Source organism: Chlorocebus sabaeus, chromosome 2 (assembly GCF_047675955.1).
Source record: "Chlorocebus sabaeus isolate Y175 chromosome 2, mChlSab1.0.hap1, whole genome shotgun sequence".
Taxonomy (NCBI): Eukaryota; Metazoa; Chordata; class Mammalia; order Primates; family Cercopithecidae; genus Chlorocebus; species Chlorocebus sabaeus.
Window position 1 is genome coordinate 16,532,892 of NC_132905.1, and position 18,071 is coordinate 16,550,962.

At 50.8% G+C, this 18,071-nt stretch overlaps 1 protein-coding gene across 4 annotated transcripts in view; it reads left to right on the forward strand.

Annotated features, from left to right (window-relative positions):
- SULF2 (sulfatase 2) overlaps positions 1-18,071 on the forward strand; it is a 128,716-nt gene that overhangs the window by 88,144 nt on the left and 22,501 nt on the right. For all 4 annotated transcript variants that reach the window (XM_008014775.3, XM_008014807.3, XM_037982667.2 and 1 more), the window contains 3 exons: positions 8,276-8,445; positions 13,943-14,093; positions 15,358-15,533. In XM_008014775.3, coding sequence (XP_008012966.3) covers positions 8,276-8,445; positions 13,943-14,093; positions 15,358-15,533 — 497 coding nt within the window. The remainder of the gene's footprint in view (positions 1-8,275; positions 8,446-13,942; positions 14,094-15,357; positions 15,534-18,071) is intronic.

Here is an 18,071-nt window from a genome sequence, read left to right on the forward strand (position 1 = left end):
CCCCCATGGAGTTGGTTTCCCTCTACTGTCAGCTCTGTTTTCTTCTGCTCGACTGTATTCACAGATGCTCTCTCTCCTCCTGGTAGCCATGTAACCTTCCTTACATCCTCCCAGTTTCCTGGCCAGCTGCAGGCGTGGGAGTCTGTCTCCCAGGATTCCCAGTGAGTCTCAGTGCATCTCATTGGCTCTGGATCAGGCCCATGTCTGTCCCTGAGCCAATCAGTGTGGCCGGGAGGACGCCTGGTTCCCTGGACTATAAGTCACATGGTCCACTCCTGAGCCAGACGTGGGGGTAGCAGGAGCTCTACCCTGGAACCTTGGCTGAGAATAGAGCCCCACATAAGAATGGAGTTTCCACCAGGAGAAGGCTGACTAAGTGCTCAACGGCCAAAAAATACTCTGTCCCGCTTCTGTTCTGGAAACACCGGCACGCATGGAGACCCCTCTGCCTCTGACAGGTCATCCTCGGCTTCCCATAAGTCTGATGGGTCCAGGCCCAGGGGGCAGAAGCTGCCTTCCACCTGCCCTCAAGTCTCACTCTGCACATAGTAGGCCTGCGGCCTCCCAAGTGAATTAATTCCAAAGTTCTGATGAGGCAGTCCAGCATGGACTCCTTGGAATATAAATTCCAGTCCCAGGGCTAAGCACGCTGTTTCCCTCCTCCCAGCCTCAGTGCAGGCGGATTCTCTAAATATCCTGAAAAACACATTCCCTCCTTTTTAAAATTCTTCGCCACATCCACGCCTCGTCTCAGAGCAGCCCAATAATCAGGTTATCCCGGGGTGCTCAGGGTTCTTTTGGGGCTAAGCATGGGGACATAGAACGTCCGTCCTTTTGCCCAGTGTCCCGCCCCCACACATCTCCTCGTGTGAATGAGAACAGCCCTGTGAGAGAGGCGTGAGAGGATTCCTGTCTGCACCCCCACACCCTTGTTACCAGGGGCCTGGGAACAGACGCTCTAACAGGGATGTGGTCAGAGGGCGGGGCGGTGAAGTCAGAACTGGCTCAGATCCAGGGTTCAAATCCTGAGGGTAGCAGTGGGCAGCAGGAGCCCAGGTGTCAAGGGAACAGGCGTGAGCCCCGGGTTCCAGCCGAGGCAGAGCTCAGGAGCCCTGTGCCCTGGGCCCTAGACTCAGGCAGTAAGATGCCTCTGGCAAGGTGGAACGTCACTGCTGGCCTCGGGGAGGGGCTTGTTGAGAGGCCCAGGCAGGGAGGAAGCTCAACCCTTCGTAAGCCCCCCTCAGAAGGCCTCTGAGGACTCTGTCCCAAGTCACTAATCCACAGGGGGGTACATGCCACCAAAGGAGTCCAGATGTCAAGGGCAGACAGAGAGGCGGTGGCGATGAGAAAACAGTGATACAGGACAAGCACTAAAGGCAGAAGAGGGTTGGAGAAGGGAAGACAGTTGTTGGTGGGAAGTGAAGTGAGAATGACCTAGGGTTGAGTCCCCTGAAGGAGCTTCCAGGTAGCTGGTCAAAGCGGGCCTGGGTGTTGGGTGACTCCGTGGGGAGGTGATGGCAGTGCACAGCCAGTCTGGGGGCAACCTGGCAGATTCTGTGAACTTAAATGTGCCCCACCCCTTGCCGCAGCATGTACACTTCTCTGTCTGTCTGGAGAAGCCTCAGTCATATGCAGGAGAGGGTGTGACAGAGCAGTTGGTTGTAGCTTTGTTTGTTACTGAAAGAAATCAGCAGAGTCCACCAATACACGAAATAACTAAATGACTATGAAGCATCCCCCCCCTGGAAGATCCTGGGCAAAGGATGGGGCAGGTCTGCCTTATGTCCTGAGCGCATCAGGCAGAATGGAAAAAGCAAGTTCTAGAACTCCTCAGGTCCTTAATGAAATGTCACCTCCCTTCAGCCTTCCTGGACCACCTTGTATAAGAGCACCCCCACACACACTCCTTACTGCAACAGATCACCATCTGACGCGTTACACCCTGTGTATATTACTGATTCATTTGTAAAGTATCTCTCTTCCCATAAGAATACAAGCCCCTTGAAGGCAGGAATGCTCATTTGTTTTGTTCACTGCTGTATTTGTCAGATAGATAAATGAATATGTACAGTATGCTGCGATTAATAATATAAAAAGATGCATAAAGTGATACTATAACTTACCTAATAAAACACTGGAAAGGTTATTCTCTGAAGGGGACCGAAGAGCCAAGGTTATGGGGGTGGGTGGGGGGTCAGTAAGGAGTAATCTAATTAAATGAGACTTCACTGTCCTTTGTACTATTTTAATTTTCACAAAGAAACTGCAGGCATATGGTTCTTGAGGAATAATGACTAACGCTCATTTAGACATATCATGTACCAGATACTGTTTAAATCATTTTACATAAATTAACCCATGCGTTTCTCACCATAGTCTGTGAGGTATATACTGTTAGTATTCCCAACTGTCAGATGAGAAAACTGAGGCCCAGAGAGGCTAAATAATGTAACCAGGCCACACAGCCTAGTAAGTGATAAAGCAGGATTCGAACCCAGGCCATCTGGCTTCAAAGTCCATGCACTAAACCACAGCCTGTGGGCCCAGACTAGTGGTTTTTGTATGGCCCCTGAGCTAAGAATGGTTTTTTAATTTTCAACTAGTTGAAAAAACAATCAAAAGAAGAGCATTTTTCACATGGTGTATACAAAAAAGGAATGTTATTCAGCCTTTAAAAAGAAGGAAATCCGGCTGGGCGCAGTGGCTCATGCCTGTAATCCCAGCGCTTTGGGAGGCCAAACCAGGTGGATCACTTGAGGTCAGGAGTTCAAGACTAGCCTGGCCAACGTGGTGAAACCCCGTCTCTACTAAAAATACAAAAATTAGCTGGACATGGTGGTGCATGCCTGTAGTCCAGCTACTTGGAAGGCTGAGGCAGGAGAATCGCTTGAACCTGGGAGGCAGAGGCTGCAGTGAGCCGAGGTCACGCCTCTGCACTCCAGCCTGGCCAACAGAGCGAGACTCTGTCTCAAAATAAAACAATAAAATAAGGCAATCTTATGATATGCAGCAACGTGGATGAACCTTGAGAACATTATGCTAAGTGAAATAAACCAGACACAGAAGGACAAATACTGCATGATTCCACTTACATGAGGCAGCTAAATTAGTCAGACAATAACAGCAAAAAGGAGAATGGTGGTTGGCAGGGCCCAGGGGAGGGGGAACTGGGGAGTTGCTGTTCAAGATGTATGAGGCTTCAGTTATGCAAGATGAAACAGGTCCAGAGATCTGCTGTATGACATGGTGCTTAGAGTTAACTCTACTTCACAGATAAAACTTTGTTAAAAAGCGTACCGCTCGTGTTGTTTTACCACAATAAAGCTTTTAAGAGTAATTTTCATGACATGAAAAATATATGAAATTAAAACTGCATCCATACATAAAGTTTACTGGAGCACGGACATGCCCATTCATTTTCCTGATAGCTGCTTTCAAGCCACAATGACAGTAATGAGTAGTTGCAACTGGGACATGGGGCCTGCAGAGCCTAAATATTGACTATCCGACCCTTTACAGGAACGGTTTGTGCATACTTGCTCTAAACCACTATGTATGCTTCTCATTAATAATTTTATCTGTGTGGGGGAAAAAAAAGATGGACCTGACCCAAAAATACAAAGGCCTTGGCTGCAGGTCTGGATGCATGGCTTATTTGTTTGGGGACCTCACTTCCTTATCTGTAAAATGGGTATATTGTCCACTTGCGGAAGTTGCTGTGACGGTCAGCTGAGCTAAGATATTCCATAATACTAAGAGCGTATGTTCATTCATTACGAGTTGTCTGGAGCCTGAGGAGCCGCTGCCACCCACACCCGCTGCCTTGGCCTTGGAGGGAAGCCTGGTGCTGAGTGCCCACTCGAGGGAAACACGCTTTTGCCTGGGGCTGAGGCTGGCGCCTCCGCAGACACTAGCTGCTCAGTCGGTGAAGCTTGTGGATGCCTGCAGGAATCACCTGGGGCTCAGAGGGTGCCTGCCAGAGGGAGCCAGATGCATCTCGGGGTCCCGGCTGTGGCTTCTCAGCCCTGTGGAGCTGCGCAGGCCAGGAGCTCCTGGGTAGAGCCTGACTCCTGGGCGCCGGATTCTGGAAAACACGCCTGGGCCTGCGTGGCCCCCACCCGTCTCACCCTCCCGCTCACAGCTCTGAATTTCAGAGTCCTTCCTCATGGCTCTCCCCAGGCACCCCAAACACAGTTTGCCCATATCTGAACTCGGCCTTTTGCCCAGCCCAGGCCTTCTCTGTACCCTTCCCCCAACTGCCCAAACCAGAGACCAACAGGGATGGGGTCACCTACCCCTCCCATCCCCCACGTCCACCCAGTGGCTGTGTCCTGGCTGCCACTGAGCGTCATTGGATGCCGCCCCTGCCACCTTGGCCCAGGCCCCCAGGTCTCTCCCTTAGATACCTGGGTGTGACTGAAGCCCTGTGGCTGGAGGGATGGGCAGCTCTTGTTGGCCCGCCTGGCACTAACTGCCTGCCAGTGGAGCAGCGTGGCAGCTTTAGAGGCAGGTGTGTCATGTGGCATTGTGGAGCCAGCAGAGGTTGGGGAAGACTTAGCCAAGGAGTGGCCACTGAGGAGGACAGATAAGGAGGGGAGCTGTCAGACATGGAGAAAATCTGCCTCGCCACCAAGACAGTCCTGATTCTTAGTTGAATGGCGACAGAGAGCTGGCTGTGCACAGGACACTGTGGCAAGAGCTTCACATCTATCAGAGCTTTAACCCTCCTGTCAGTCTCGAGAGGCAGGTATCGTAATCACCCCACACACACTTCCAAACATGAGACTCTGGGAGCCCCTGACCTACCCTCCTGGCTCTCATTCTTCCCCTGGCCTGAGCCATTCCCTGGAGGTAGCCAGTATCCTGGAGCTTCTTCCCACACATACCTTTATTATTTCATCCCATATGCAGATGTCTCAAACAATGTACGATGCTGTGTGTGTGTCCTTAGACTTTTCATGAATGATACCATATACAAATCCTTCCACAACCTGCTTTTCTCACCCAATATAACGTTGTAAGATTTATCCATGTTTGATCCGTGTTCATCCACGTAGCTCTGTTCTTTTTCACTGCTTTGTAATCCCATTATGTATCTTCTCCTAGGAATGGAGTTAATGGTAGCTTTATTTTTAAAAAAGTTTAACCACAGCCAAACAGGCATATAGTTCTAGGATGAAGTAGTGAAGATGAGTCTGTTATGAAGAGCAATGGGGGCTTCCCACCCCACTGGCGGGTGGCAGCAAGTGTCTACTACTGGCGGTTCTACCTCGTTCTCATGCCATTTCTTGATTTGACCCCTTCAGGCCCTGACTGTTGATGTCAGGGTACAGAGCTTTGCACCATTTTTAGATCCACTGTAAGTTACTTTTGTCATTTTAAGAACTTTTCTAATACCTTTAGATCATGTTCCAAAACTATAGCAGCAGCTCTTTGATTTATGTAACATGTATTATTTTTATGTAATACATTCTATAGAGCCCCCTTATAAAATTGTTTTTACTCCCCAAAATTAATCCATAAACAATATTCAAGGACCAATATATAAAGTAGCAAGTAACTTTCTCTGCTTCTCTCCTCTTCCCAGTCTTCAATCAGCATTTTGATATCCTTCCAGATTTTTCCTTGATGCTCAAAAATACATGAGGTTAGAGTTTGGTTTCTCCTCTTCACCCTCCCTTCCCTCTGCCCCCCCCCAAAAAAATAGAATGTTTCTGGGTTTGACTCTGTTGCTTGCTCTTAGCCTTAACCATGTGTCTTGGACAACTTTACACATCCCTTTTTAATGTCTGCACAGCATTGCATAGTATGGAAGCAATGCCACCAGGTGTGTTGGCTCATGCCTTAATACCTATACTTTGGGAGGCTGAGGCAGGAGGACTGCTTGAGATCAGGAGTTGGAGATCAGCCTGGGCAACCACTTGCTAGCTGTATCTACTTGGGCTAACCACTGTTAGATACTCAAGACTGTCTGTAGAGACCCTGTCTCTACAAAATAAGAATAAAAATGAAAAATTAGCTGGGTGTGGTGGCACGTGCCTATAGTCCTAGCTACTCAGAAGGCTGAGGCAGGAGGATCACTTGAGCTGAGGACCTCAGGGTTACACTGAGCTATGATTGTGCCACTGCACTCCATGTCTCCTGAGCGACAGAGCAAGACCCTGTCTCTAATATGTACTTGTGTGTATAATATATATACATGTATACTATTAAACATATATCCTCCTGCTGGTCACTGCAATGTTTTTGTTTTATAAACAATATTGCAGTGGCCATTCTTGTGCATATGGATATAGTGGATGAGTGTACCTGAAAGAGTGTCTGTAGATGTGTGAATACATCATAGTATATGTATATATGTTGTATACTTCAGGGTGGAAGCTGTAGCTACCTCTTCACCTTTTTTTCAGGAAAATAATCACTTTTTTAAAGTAATTGTTTTGGGCAGAGCTGCTTTCTAGCAGAGGGTATGTTTCAAGAACTCATTACCTTCAAGAAAGATTAGCAGCTAAATATTTACTAAATTCAGGAAGAGTTGTGTGGGTGCTATGGCTCATGTCTGTAATCCCAGCACTTTGGGAGGCCAAGGTGGGAGGATCACTTGAGCCTGGGAGATGGAAGCTGCAGTGAGCCATGATTTCACCACTGCACTCCAGTCTAAGCAACGGAGCAAGACCCTGACCAAAAAAAAAAAAAAATTAAGAGTTTAGGCAAATCTCAACTTCTTAGCTGAGCTTTTAAAGCCTCCAGTTCTGGCTATTTACTTTTCCTCCAACTCTTCTCTCCTCTTGCCCAATATGTAAGTCAGTTCCTTATTTTCCTGGAGACATTACTGCATCCCCATCCCTTTTTTTTTTGTGCTGCTCCTTATATCATTTCTGCATTTTACCCTCTTTCCAAGGAACCAGTTGCCATCTGCCCTCTTTTCTATTTTTAGGACACATGGCAAGCACATTCCTGCCTCAGAGCCCTGTTATCTCTGCCTGGAACTCTTCCCTGGATCAGTGATTCTCAATCCTGAATACCCATTAGAATCCCCTGGGGAGTTTTTAAAAAGTCTGATACCTGAGCCAAACCGCAGGCCAATCCAACCAGAATCTCTGGGGGTGGGCCCAGGTATCAGTAAGCTCTCCAGGGGATTCCAGCAAAATCCAGTGACATATATCTTCCTATGCCCAGCTCCTTCTTATCATTCAGGTCTCAATTCAAATGTCACCTCCTCAGAGAGGACCTACCTGACTGCCCCAGCTAAAATATGCCCCTCACCTCAGCTCCCAGTTACTCTTGGTTACATTTCTCTGTTTTATTATATTTCCTTCATCTGTCACACCTTTTAACTACCTTGGTTCTTTATTTATACACGTGTCTACTCCTGCCCCACTGTAGGCACCCCAGGAACTTAGGGATATACCCACCCTGCGTGACAGTGTCCCCAGAGCCTTGAAAAAACTTCAGATTTATGAGCCAAGACTCTGTGGTACTGGGTCCAACATTTACTAGCTGTGTGCCATTGGGCAATTTACTTAGCTTCTCTGTGCCTTAATTTCCTGTTCTGGAAAATAAGGATTAACATCATACCTACTTTCTATAGTTATGTCAGAATTAAGTGAGCAAATACAGGTAAACACAGAACAGTCCTTGGCACGTCGTAAACACTCAATAGTGTTAGCTATTATTCTTTTAATATCTTTTTCTTTTTTTTTTTTTTTTTTGAGTCAGCACCCAGGCTGGAGTGCAATCATGCAGTCTTGGCTCACTGCAGCTTCCACCTCCTGTGTTCAAGTGATTCTCTTGCCTCAGCCTTCTGAGTAGCTGGGCTACAGGTGCTCACCACCACGCCTGGCTAATTTTTGTATTTTTAGTAGAGATGGGGTTTCACCATATTGGCCAGGCTGGTCTCAAACTGACCTCAGGTGATCCACCCACCTCAGCCTCCCAAAGTGCTGGAATCACAGGTGTAAGCCATCCCACCCAGCCTATTCTTTTAATATCTATCTTGAATGATATATTGCAATTCCTGCCCTGTTCTCCCTACCCACTTCTCTGCTTTATCTCCAATGAGCTTAGCACCATTTGCATCATTTGTCTGGCATTTCATTTATTTTACTTGCTTATTTCTTGTCTGTCTCCTCCCTAGACTGTCAGCTGCACAAGGGCAGAAATTGTTTCGTTCACTGTTGTGTCCCCAGTGCCTAGCACGGTGCCTGGCACATAGCGGACACCAGTATGAATACCTGGCTCCTCACCTGTTCTCCTTTCTCTCCCCACCCGCCAGGATTACCTCACAGACCTCATCACCAACGACAGCGTGAGCTTCTTCCGCACATCCAAGAAGATGTACCCGCACAGGCCAGTCCTCATGGTCATCAGCCATGCAGCCCCCCACGGTCCTGAGGATTCAGCCCCACAGTATTCACGCCTCTTCCCCAATGCATCTCAGCACATGTAAGCCTCAGCCCTCTGCCTGCCAGAGGCACTGCTTAGCATGAAGGGGAAGGGTCAGGCTTTAGCAACAGTACTGTCACCACCATGACTTCACTCTGCCTTCTCTCTAATCCTCCTGGTTGAAAGACCCCAAGAACATGCTGCTTGTCCATGGTGAAACTGGGTTGCAATTCCCCACAGACCAAGGCAGGAGAATTTTTAACTTGAGATACACGGCCTCCCACCAAGAGGTCTGTGGATGGAACTGCGTAGAATAGGTTTCCTTTTAATGCCATGTGTATTTTATTTAAGACATCTGAAAACATTCTTTTGAGTAAGGGGTTTATAGTTTTACCAGACTAATGATTTGCCACCATTTATTGAGCCGTGGGCTATGTAGCAGGTGCTGTGCTAAGCCCTTCGCATTGTGTCCAGTCCCTGAATACTCACAATGACCCTTGGTGTACCAGTTATCTATTGCCATGTGACAAATCATCCCAGAATCTAGCAGCTTAAAACAACAAACACAAATTATCTCATGGTATCTGGGAGTGGCTCTTCTGAGCTCCTGGCCCAGGGTCTCCCGAAGTTGCAGTCAAGCTGTCAGCTGGGGCTGCAGTCACCTGAGGCTTGACTAGGGCTCAGTCCCATGGCTGGGCCTTGCCACATGAGCCTCTGTCCATAGGATGTTTGAGTGTCCTCACAGCATGATAACTGGCCTTGCCCACAGCAGATGATCAGAGAGTGAGGCCAAGAAGGAAGCCGCATTGTCTTTTACAACCTAATCTTGGAAGTGGCGCCATCACTCTGCCACATTCTGTTGGTCACACAGACCAGTCCTCCTACAACATGGGAGAGTCTGCACAGGAGTGTGAAGGCCAGGAAGGTAGGGATCATCGAGGGCCATCTTGGAGGCTGCCTGTCACACTTGGTGTTCCCATTTTACAGATGAACAAACTGAGGCACAGAGAGGTGAGGTAACTTACCTGAGGTCACCCAGCTCTAAGTGGCAGAGCCAGGATTCAAGTCCAGCCCCTACTTCTGCTTCCCATGCCTCTGCCCACCCCTGCAGGCCTCCATCCAGCTGGCTGGGAAACTTCCTGGAAAGTTCTCCTGCTTCTCTCTGCCTCAGGCCACCCCCTGCTTAGCGGTAACTCAGCAGCCCTCGCAAGGATGGGGCAGTTTGGAAACTGCCTGAATATTCAGGTTGTTTAGCTTCATTACAATCGGAATACATTGCTCTCCTCAAGCCCCTCCTGTGATTACTTTTTGACAGCCCTCGAAGCAGCTCAGAGAGGGTACGAAAGGCACCGTTCACCTTCCCATCCTGGTCTCTGGGGAGGAGGCTTTGACAGATGATGACAAGCTGGGTCCCAGGGGCTGCAGCATTGCTTCTGTGCACATCTGTCTGGCTCCCCCTCCAAACACAAGCCCACTCCTCTCCACCCAAGCAGGTCAGCCTCCCCCAGCAGCTGGCACCCTGCCCCACCCCCACTTAGAACTCATCCCTGCAGGGGGTAGAGGCCACTCAGCCCTATCTAAGGGAGAAGCCGTGGGTGGGGGAAGGGACGCTTTGCTTTGGCAGCATCTCTAAAAGAGGTGCCAGCTTCACCCCAAGCAGCAGCGAGCGGCGCCGGAATTTTGTGGTGGAATTGTTTGACATTGCCTGTTGGTTTATTTTCCCTTAGAAATGAAAATTACAGAAATTGAAAACGAGCACTGTCTGCTCTTATGTGGAGAAACCCCCTTTGCCTTCTCAGGGGCATGTTTGGAAGGCTCTGTTATCTCTGGGGTATAATCATTTCCAAAAGAAACCAAAAAAAGAGAAAGTTCTGCAGCTAGGATGTTTAATGATGACAGTCAAGACGGGGTGGGCGGGGGACAGAGCCGGGGCACAAGGTTAGAGCACTGGATCTTTCTGTCAGGGGTCTCCTATCCCATCTCTCCCCTAGAAAGCTGGCACATGCCCTGTCCTGGCACAGGCCTTATGGATTCTGTCAAAAGTTGGTAGGTGGTGGTACCATCCACCCCACAGACCCCAGGGCCCTGCACCCTCACACACAGTCACATACATACGGACACACACAAAGACATGCAAATACACACAAGCACACAGAGGCATACCACACAAGCAGACACACATGCGATGAAACACACGCAGTCCTGGGCAACTTAGTGAGACTCTGTCTCTACAGAAAATTTAAAATTAGCCAGGGGTGGTGGTGCACGCTTGTAGTCCCAGCTACTGGAAAGGCTGAGGTGGAAGGATCGCTTGAGCCTGAGAGGTCAAGGCTGCAGTGAGCTATGATTGCGCCAGTGCACTCCAGCCTGAGTGACAGAGTGAGACCCTGTCTCTAAAAAAAAAAAAAGAAACATACACACATGCAGACACACACAGAAATACACAGACACACACACAGACATACACATGTGCAAACGCAGACATAGGCAGAAATACAAAGATACACACAGGCAGGCCCACAGACACAGCCCACCAGCCCTCAGAGCTTCCCTGCGAAGGGCGCTGATGGTGGCTTCAAGGGCTTTGGGGCGAGGGGTGTCGGGGCTGCTGCTGAAGGCCGCAGACACACAGTGGAGGGGCTGTGAGGACACCACGATCTCCCCACCGTTTCCCCAGCAGAAGGGAAGGGGATGTTCTCTTTCATGCCCTTTCGTGAACGCACCAGACGTTCCTGAGATGCTGGAGGAGGTGAAGTTTTCAGATCTTTGTTGAACGGGCAGCTGAGCCCATGGGAAGATGCTGACATCCTCCCTTGTGGAGCCTGGCTTGACACAGGCGACCGGCAAGCTGGCGTTGACCCCAAGCTCCACCCGGCTTTGCTGCCTTCTGGCCTCAGTGTCCTTCTCCAAAAGCGCTGTCTCAGAGCTGAGGCTGCAGAAATCGTCATCCTCTGAACAAACTCACCCCTCACTGTTCTCAAGGGCTGACATCAGCCTGACTTCTCTTGGATTCAGGGATGATTGCTGAAAATTGCATCCTGGAATCCAGGCCCTTGGGCCTGCGGGACCAATTTTCCCACATGCTGGGCTGTGTGGGACAGAGAACATCTCTGTCCATCTGCTGCCCCCTGCAGCCTCCTTTCAGTTCCTTGGTGGGACAGATCTGAGAGGGGAGCTGAGCTTGTTCCTGAGAACGTTCTACATGGCAGTCAGGGCCTGAGACGGCAGAGCCAGCCCGCAGAGGAGCCTGGCCGTTCTGTAATGAAAGGAACGTGGGCCCTGATGGATTTAGTGGTGGGAGGCTGCAGATCAGCCCGGGGCTCAGAAAACCGAGTCCAGGGGAGCCTTGGAGACAGTGACTCACCTCCCGCCTTACATAGCAACGGTGTCCACAGCTGCCAAGCTACCCCAGCGGCAGCGTCACAATGTCTGCCCCGGACGATCACGATATTTGAGACGCTGCTGAAGTCCCGACGAGCCAGGTCGGAGGGAGACATGTCTGTGTCCCTCTGACCAGGCTCGTTTTTCCTCTTCTTCTTCGCGGGAGCTCCTTGCCCCCGGAACACCCACTGTGAAAAGCAGTGGAAACTCAACCTTCACTTCAGCCTTGACTGAGAAGGGAAGACAGATTTGCAGGGAACCTGGCCTTCAAGAACCATCAGACCCAGGGCGAGGAAGCCCACTTTTTGTGAGGCCTTAAGCAGTGCTTCCTGTCAGTGGTGCACCCCACCCAGGAGACCCCACATGCTGCGGTTTTCGGTAGCTCAGATCCAGGGGCCCGGCATAAACCGAGGTGACAAGGAGGTGCTTTTGGTTTGCTCACAGTGATTCCTCTGGTTTTGGTTTAATCTTCCATTGACTAACTAGGAAGCAGAGAGGGTCAGAGAAGTTTGGGGACCTGCCCGCTGTCTCACGGAGTGAGTGACAGACCCAGTGTACCTGACTTCTGCCGTGGAGTCACCTGTGATTACTAATGACAAAGGGATACACCAGTGATAACCTCTCGCGAGCAGTCATCACGCACTGGCCATGGTTAGAAGGGCTCCCCTTACAGCCTCTCCCTCAGTGCTCACAGCCATCCTGGGAACTGGCACTGTCTGTATTCTCCTTGGGTAGGAAATGAGGGAACTGATGCCTTGGGAGGGAACTAACTGGCCAAAGACAGAACTGGGGTTCAAACCCCAGCAGCTGGTATGGGCCACCACTGCTGTGATATCATCATAGATACCTGCCTGGGGTCCCTCCATCCCTCATGTCACAGGTGCTCAGACGGAACTTTGCCCCACACACTCCTGCTGCAAGATTAAGCAACATGCCAGGCACAGTGGTTCATGCTTGTAATGCCAAAACTTTGGGAGGCCGAGGAGGGTGGATCACCTGAGGTCAGGAGTTAAAGACCAGCCTGGCCAACATGGCAAAACCCCTTCTCTGCTAAAACTACAAGTATTAGCCAGGTGTGGTGGCACATGCCTGTAGTCCCAGCTACTATACAGGCTGAGGCAGGAGAATCACTTGAACCCAGAAGGCAAAGGCTGCAGTGAGCTGAGATCCCACCACTGCACTCCAGCCTGGACAACAGCAAGACTCCATTTCAAAAAAAAAAAAGAGGCCGGGCGTGGTGCCTCACGCCTATAATCCCAGCACTTTGGGAGGCCAAGGCAGACAGATCACGAGGTCAGGAGATGAGACCATCCTGGCTAACACAGTGAAACCCCATTTCTACTAAAAATACAAAAACATCAGTCAGGCGTGGTGGCAGGCGCCTGTAGTCCCAGCTACTTGGGAGGCTGAGGCGGGAGAATCGCTTGAACCAGGAGGTAGAGGTTGCAGTGAGCTGAGATCGCGCCACTGCACTCCAGCCTGAGCGACAGAGCGAGATTCCGTCTCAAAAAGTAAAAGAAGAGAATGTGGCATGTCCCAAATGTACACATTCAGGTGCCTTCCTCACAATTCTGGCCTTACACATATAACCATAACTTATTTAATTTTTAAATCAATTTCTACTATTTCAAACTAAAATCTATTGCAAACGGATATTCTGTGGTCCTACCTTAACCACAATAACTGCCACCTGCCGTTCCCCAAAGGTAACTGCCATCTACCAAAAATAGGTCCAAGGCACACAAAGCAATGTTACGGAATTCGAGTTGGGTGCTGGTTCCTGATGAAGGCTCTGAACTCGACTGTCTTCCCTTTTTTTCAAAAGGGAGATGAGCAAAGTCTAGAGAGGTGTTAAAGAAACACTAGCACCAGACTGAGACTTTGCCCTGAGAGAACCGACAAGGGACTGGCTGTCTCACTTTGTCGCTCAAGATCACTGAATGCTGTGCCTCTTAGGAGCTTCCCACGTGCACACTTCACATGTGGAGAAACGCTGAAACAGGGTTTGGATAAGCCCCTGACATGCCAATGTCCCCTGTCCCACCAGGGCAGCACAGCTGGCCCTAGGCTGCAGACACAGCACAGGGTGGCTGCTGACCCAGGCGGATCTGATAGGGGCCAGGCTGGGTCCAGGCTGTCCCTGGCTTTGACTGATGCGTATGTCCTTGCCCACCAGCACGCCGAGCTACAACTACGCGCCCAACCCGGACAAACACTGGATCATGCGCTACACGGGGCCCATGAAGCCCATCCACATGGAATTCACCAACATACTCCAGCGGAAGCGCTTGCAGACCCTCATGTCGGTGGACGACTCCATGGAGACGGTAGGCGCCCACTGCATGCCTGTTGGTGGGCGTGGCTCCGAACCCCCAGCCAGGCCAGGGCCAGAACCTCCTGGCCCTTCAGGGTTTTCCTGGAGGAATGGAAATCAAAGGCAGAATGAAGAGACCGCATGCTAGACCTGGGGAGCAGCTCAGAGTGATCCAGACAAAAACCTCTTCCTTCATGAAACATATTCTAGATCCGTGCTGCCCAGTACGGTAACCATGTATGCTAGTTATATTTTTTTCCTGCTATTTACATTTTTGAATACCTTTATTGGGATGTAATTCACATACCATACAATTCATCCCATTAAAGTGTGCAATTCTGTGGTTTTAATACACCCAGAGTTGTATAACCATCACCACATCCATGTGAGGACATTTTTCTTACCCCAAAGAGAAACCTCACAGCCCTTAGTCACCACCCACTAAATCTCCGTCACCCCCAGCCCCAGACAACTGATGATCCCTTTTCTGTCTCTATAGATTTGGTGTTCTGCACATTTCCTATGAATGGAACTGTACACGCTGAGGCCTTCTGTGCCCGGTGCCTTTCTTTCACTTAGCACCATGTGTTCCAGCTTCACCCCTGGTATCCCATGAATCCGTCCCCCTCATTCCCTGTTATTGCTGAATAGTACCCCGTTGTATGGGTATTGTCACATTTTATTTAGCCATGGCTATTTAAACTGAATACAGTAACATTATAAAGTCACTTCTTCTGTCACACAAGCCTCATTTCACGTGCTCAGTAGGTTCGTGTGGCTGGAGGCCACCGTATCGGACAGTGCAGACATTTACACGGCCACCAATGCAGAAAGTTCTGCCACACAGCGCCCTTCCAGATGGCAAGCTCCTGCCACAGGCTGCAGCCCAAGTTTCACTCATTTCATTCATTCACCCGATAGCATTTATTGAGTGCCAGTGTACGTGAAATACAGCAAGCAGGGAACAAAATGACAGAAGTCTCTGCCCTAATGGAGGCAGCATGGCATGCCAAGGCAGGGACACAGACGATCCACAGATAAGCAAAAGAGATGGAGGCCGAGAAGGGCTGCGAAGAACCGTGGGGGAGAGGGCGGGCCAGGGAGTGACGGGAGGCAGGAAGGTGCAGTGACAAAGGGGACAGCCCCCGGGAACGTTAAGCGAAGACCTGAAGCAGGGGAAAGATGGGAACTGAGATCTCAAGCCCCTGCGACCCCAGGTCGGAGACGGGTCAGGCACCCGGTCCCCACTGCCCCTTGCCTCCTTGCCTGTGTTGCAGATTTACAACATGCTGGTTGAGACGGGCGAGCTGGACAACACATACATCGTGTACACCGCCGACCATGGCTACCACATCGGTCAGTTTGGCCTGGTCAAAGGGAAATCCATGCCGTACGAGTTTGACATCAGGGTCCCGTTCTATGTGAGGGGCCCCAACGTGGAAGCTGGCTCTCTGTAAGTATGGCATCCCCCAGGGATCCAGGGGGCCCCTGGGCCCAGCTCAGGGCTGCAACCGTGCAGCCCAAACCCAAGCCACACCCTGGGTGGCTCACAGTTCTGACAGATGAACCCCAGGGCCAACGGAAAGCAATGATGTCATGCATTTTATACCCCTCTGCTGGGGAAGGAGAGGCCAGGGCCGTGAGCACCTGTGGAAACAGATTGTGGTGTGGCCGTATGCCAGGAAATCCAGGGAGCTGGGCTGTATACGTGTGTGCGCGCACACGCGTGTCACCAGCGGGTGGGAATGGCGCTTGGATTTCTGTTCTGGGCTGGGCAGCCATTGGGCCTGGAGGTTGTCAGGGAGGAATCCCGGACCTCAGCACAGGCAGCTGGTTGTCAGCCGGGATCAGCTGAGCCAGCTCCGGGCAGCAGCACAAAGGGAAATGCTTTTCCCTCCCATCCTTCCTGGAGGACCACGTGGGCCGCAGCCCTCAGCCAGCAATTCTCCTTGGGTTAACCTTTGAGATGACACGTTCTGGCAGCGAACATGCTGCGTCTGGGGCAGGGGAGTGGACAGGCCGCTGTTCATGGCAGCAGCCTCCTTGGATCGGCTGGGATATTATGGAGACTTGCTCAAATGGGGTTTTTGAAAAGCAGATGTGTTGCTATTAAGACTCTCATTTGGTCTGACTTCTGCCCATGCCCAGCTGTGGGAACACACACCCAGCACTCACACAGGGCTGGCTGCAGAACTGGTTCAGAAGAGGCATCGACAGTGCAGTGTGGAATTCCAGACTGACATGTTCCCACTGCCTTGGACATTTTGCGAGAATTCCAGGAGGCAGGCTGTGTGTGTTCAAGGCCAGAGAAAGTGATGACTGTGTGTTGACCTTATCAGATCATGCCCGTCTTTGGCTCTCAGCACCCCCTCTGGAATAAGAGCTGTAATAACGAAAGCCCACGCGTATGGAGTGTCTACTCTTCAGGGCCTGGTCTAAGAACTACATAATGATTCACTGCAGGCCAGGCCCTGTGGCTCATGCCTGTAATCCCAGCACTTTGGGAGGCCCAGGTGGGCGGATCATTTGAGGTCAGGAGTTCGAGACCAGCCTGGCCAACTTGGTAAAACCCTGCCTCTACTAAAAATACAAAAATTAGCTGGACATGGTGGCACACACCTGTAATCCCAGCACCCAGGAGGCTGAGGCAGGAGAATTGCTTGAATTGCGGAGGTTGCAGTGAGCTGAGATCATGCCACTGCACTCCAGGCTGGGTGACAGAGTGAGACTCCATCTCAAAAAAAATTAATTCATTGCAGCATCACAACAGCCCTGTGACGTGGATGCACATAGTGGCCTCATTTTACACCCAAGGCCACTGAGGCACAGAGAGGTTAAGTTGCCTGAGGTGACAGAGCAAGTAAGGGAAGGGGCTGGGGCTTGAAGCCAGGCAGTCTGTATTCCCATGTGCCACACCTCTCAGAAACCTCGAACCATCCCTGTGAACAGAAAGCATCTGACCCACTCAGGGCTCTACAAACACTGACCCTGGGGGTTTGGTCAGCCTTGGAATCTGTGATCTGACTCATAGGACCCAAAACCACATCCCACATGGTCAAGAAAAAGGGAGTGCTCACGTCAGGTTTGGGACCAAAGACACACAGTATCTGTCAGCCAGGACTCCTTTGGTTGCAAGCAGAAACGACCTTTGAACCAGATAAAGCATATAAGATAAAAGGAATGCAGTAACTATAGTTGCTGAAAAATCCATGCACAGCTCCAGCCTCAGGCATGGCTGGATCCAGCAGTCTTACAATGCCACTGGGAAGCTCTCATTTCTTAACTCTCAGTCCCACTTCCGCTGAATTGGCTTCATTCTCAGGCGGGTTTTTCTCCTTATGGCAGAGTCAGCAGCTCCAGATTTTCAGCCATCCTGTCTAGGAAGCCAAACTGCTTTGAACAGAAGACCTGAGGCTGACTCCCACTGGCCTGACTGAGGTCATGTGTCCTTCCCTGAACCAATCACTGTAGCCAGAGGTGACAGAAACCCTTGAGTGGCCAGGCTGAGTGCACTGGGCAGTGGACTCTGAATGGGGCCAGGTAGTTCCTACAGAATGAGAAGCTGTGACACAGAGGAAGGCATGGGTGCTGGCCAGGAAACACGACCACTGTCCTCCTTCCCCTGAGACTGGGGGAGCAGGACCACTGGACAAGCTCAGCCCCGTCGGCTGCTGGCTGCTGGCTGCTGGGTTGGGCAGAGTGCCCGTCGCTCAGCAGTCTTCCCAGCTCCCTCGCCTCTGGATTCAGTTGTAGTGCCTCACGCTGGCCTTCGAGCCCCCCATGACGCAGCTTTAGCCCATCTTCCCCAGCTGCACACATGCTTGGCAGCCTGCCCGGTGTTCACAGAGCACTGGAATGGGGAGAAATGGGAGGTTAAAGATGACAGAAACCCCAGGACCCAGGCCCTGCCCCAGTCCCCAGGGGACTAGCAGGGAAGGCACTCAGGCGCTCTGACGGGTCTGTCCACCATTCAACAGGTCCTGGGCCCTGT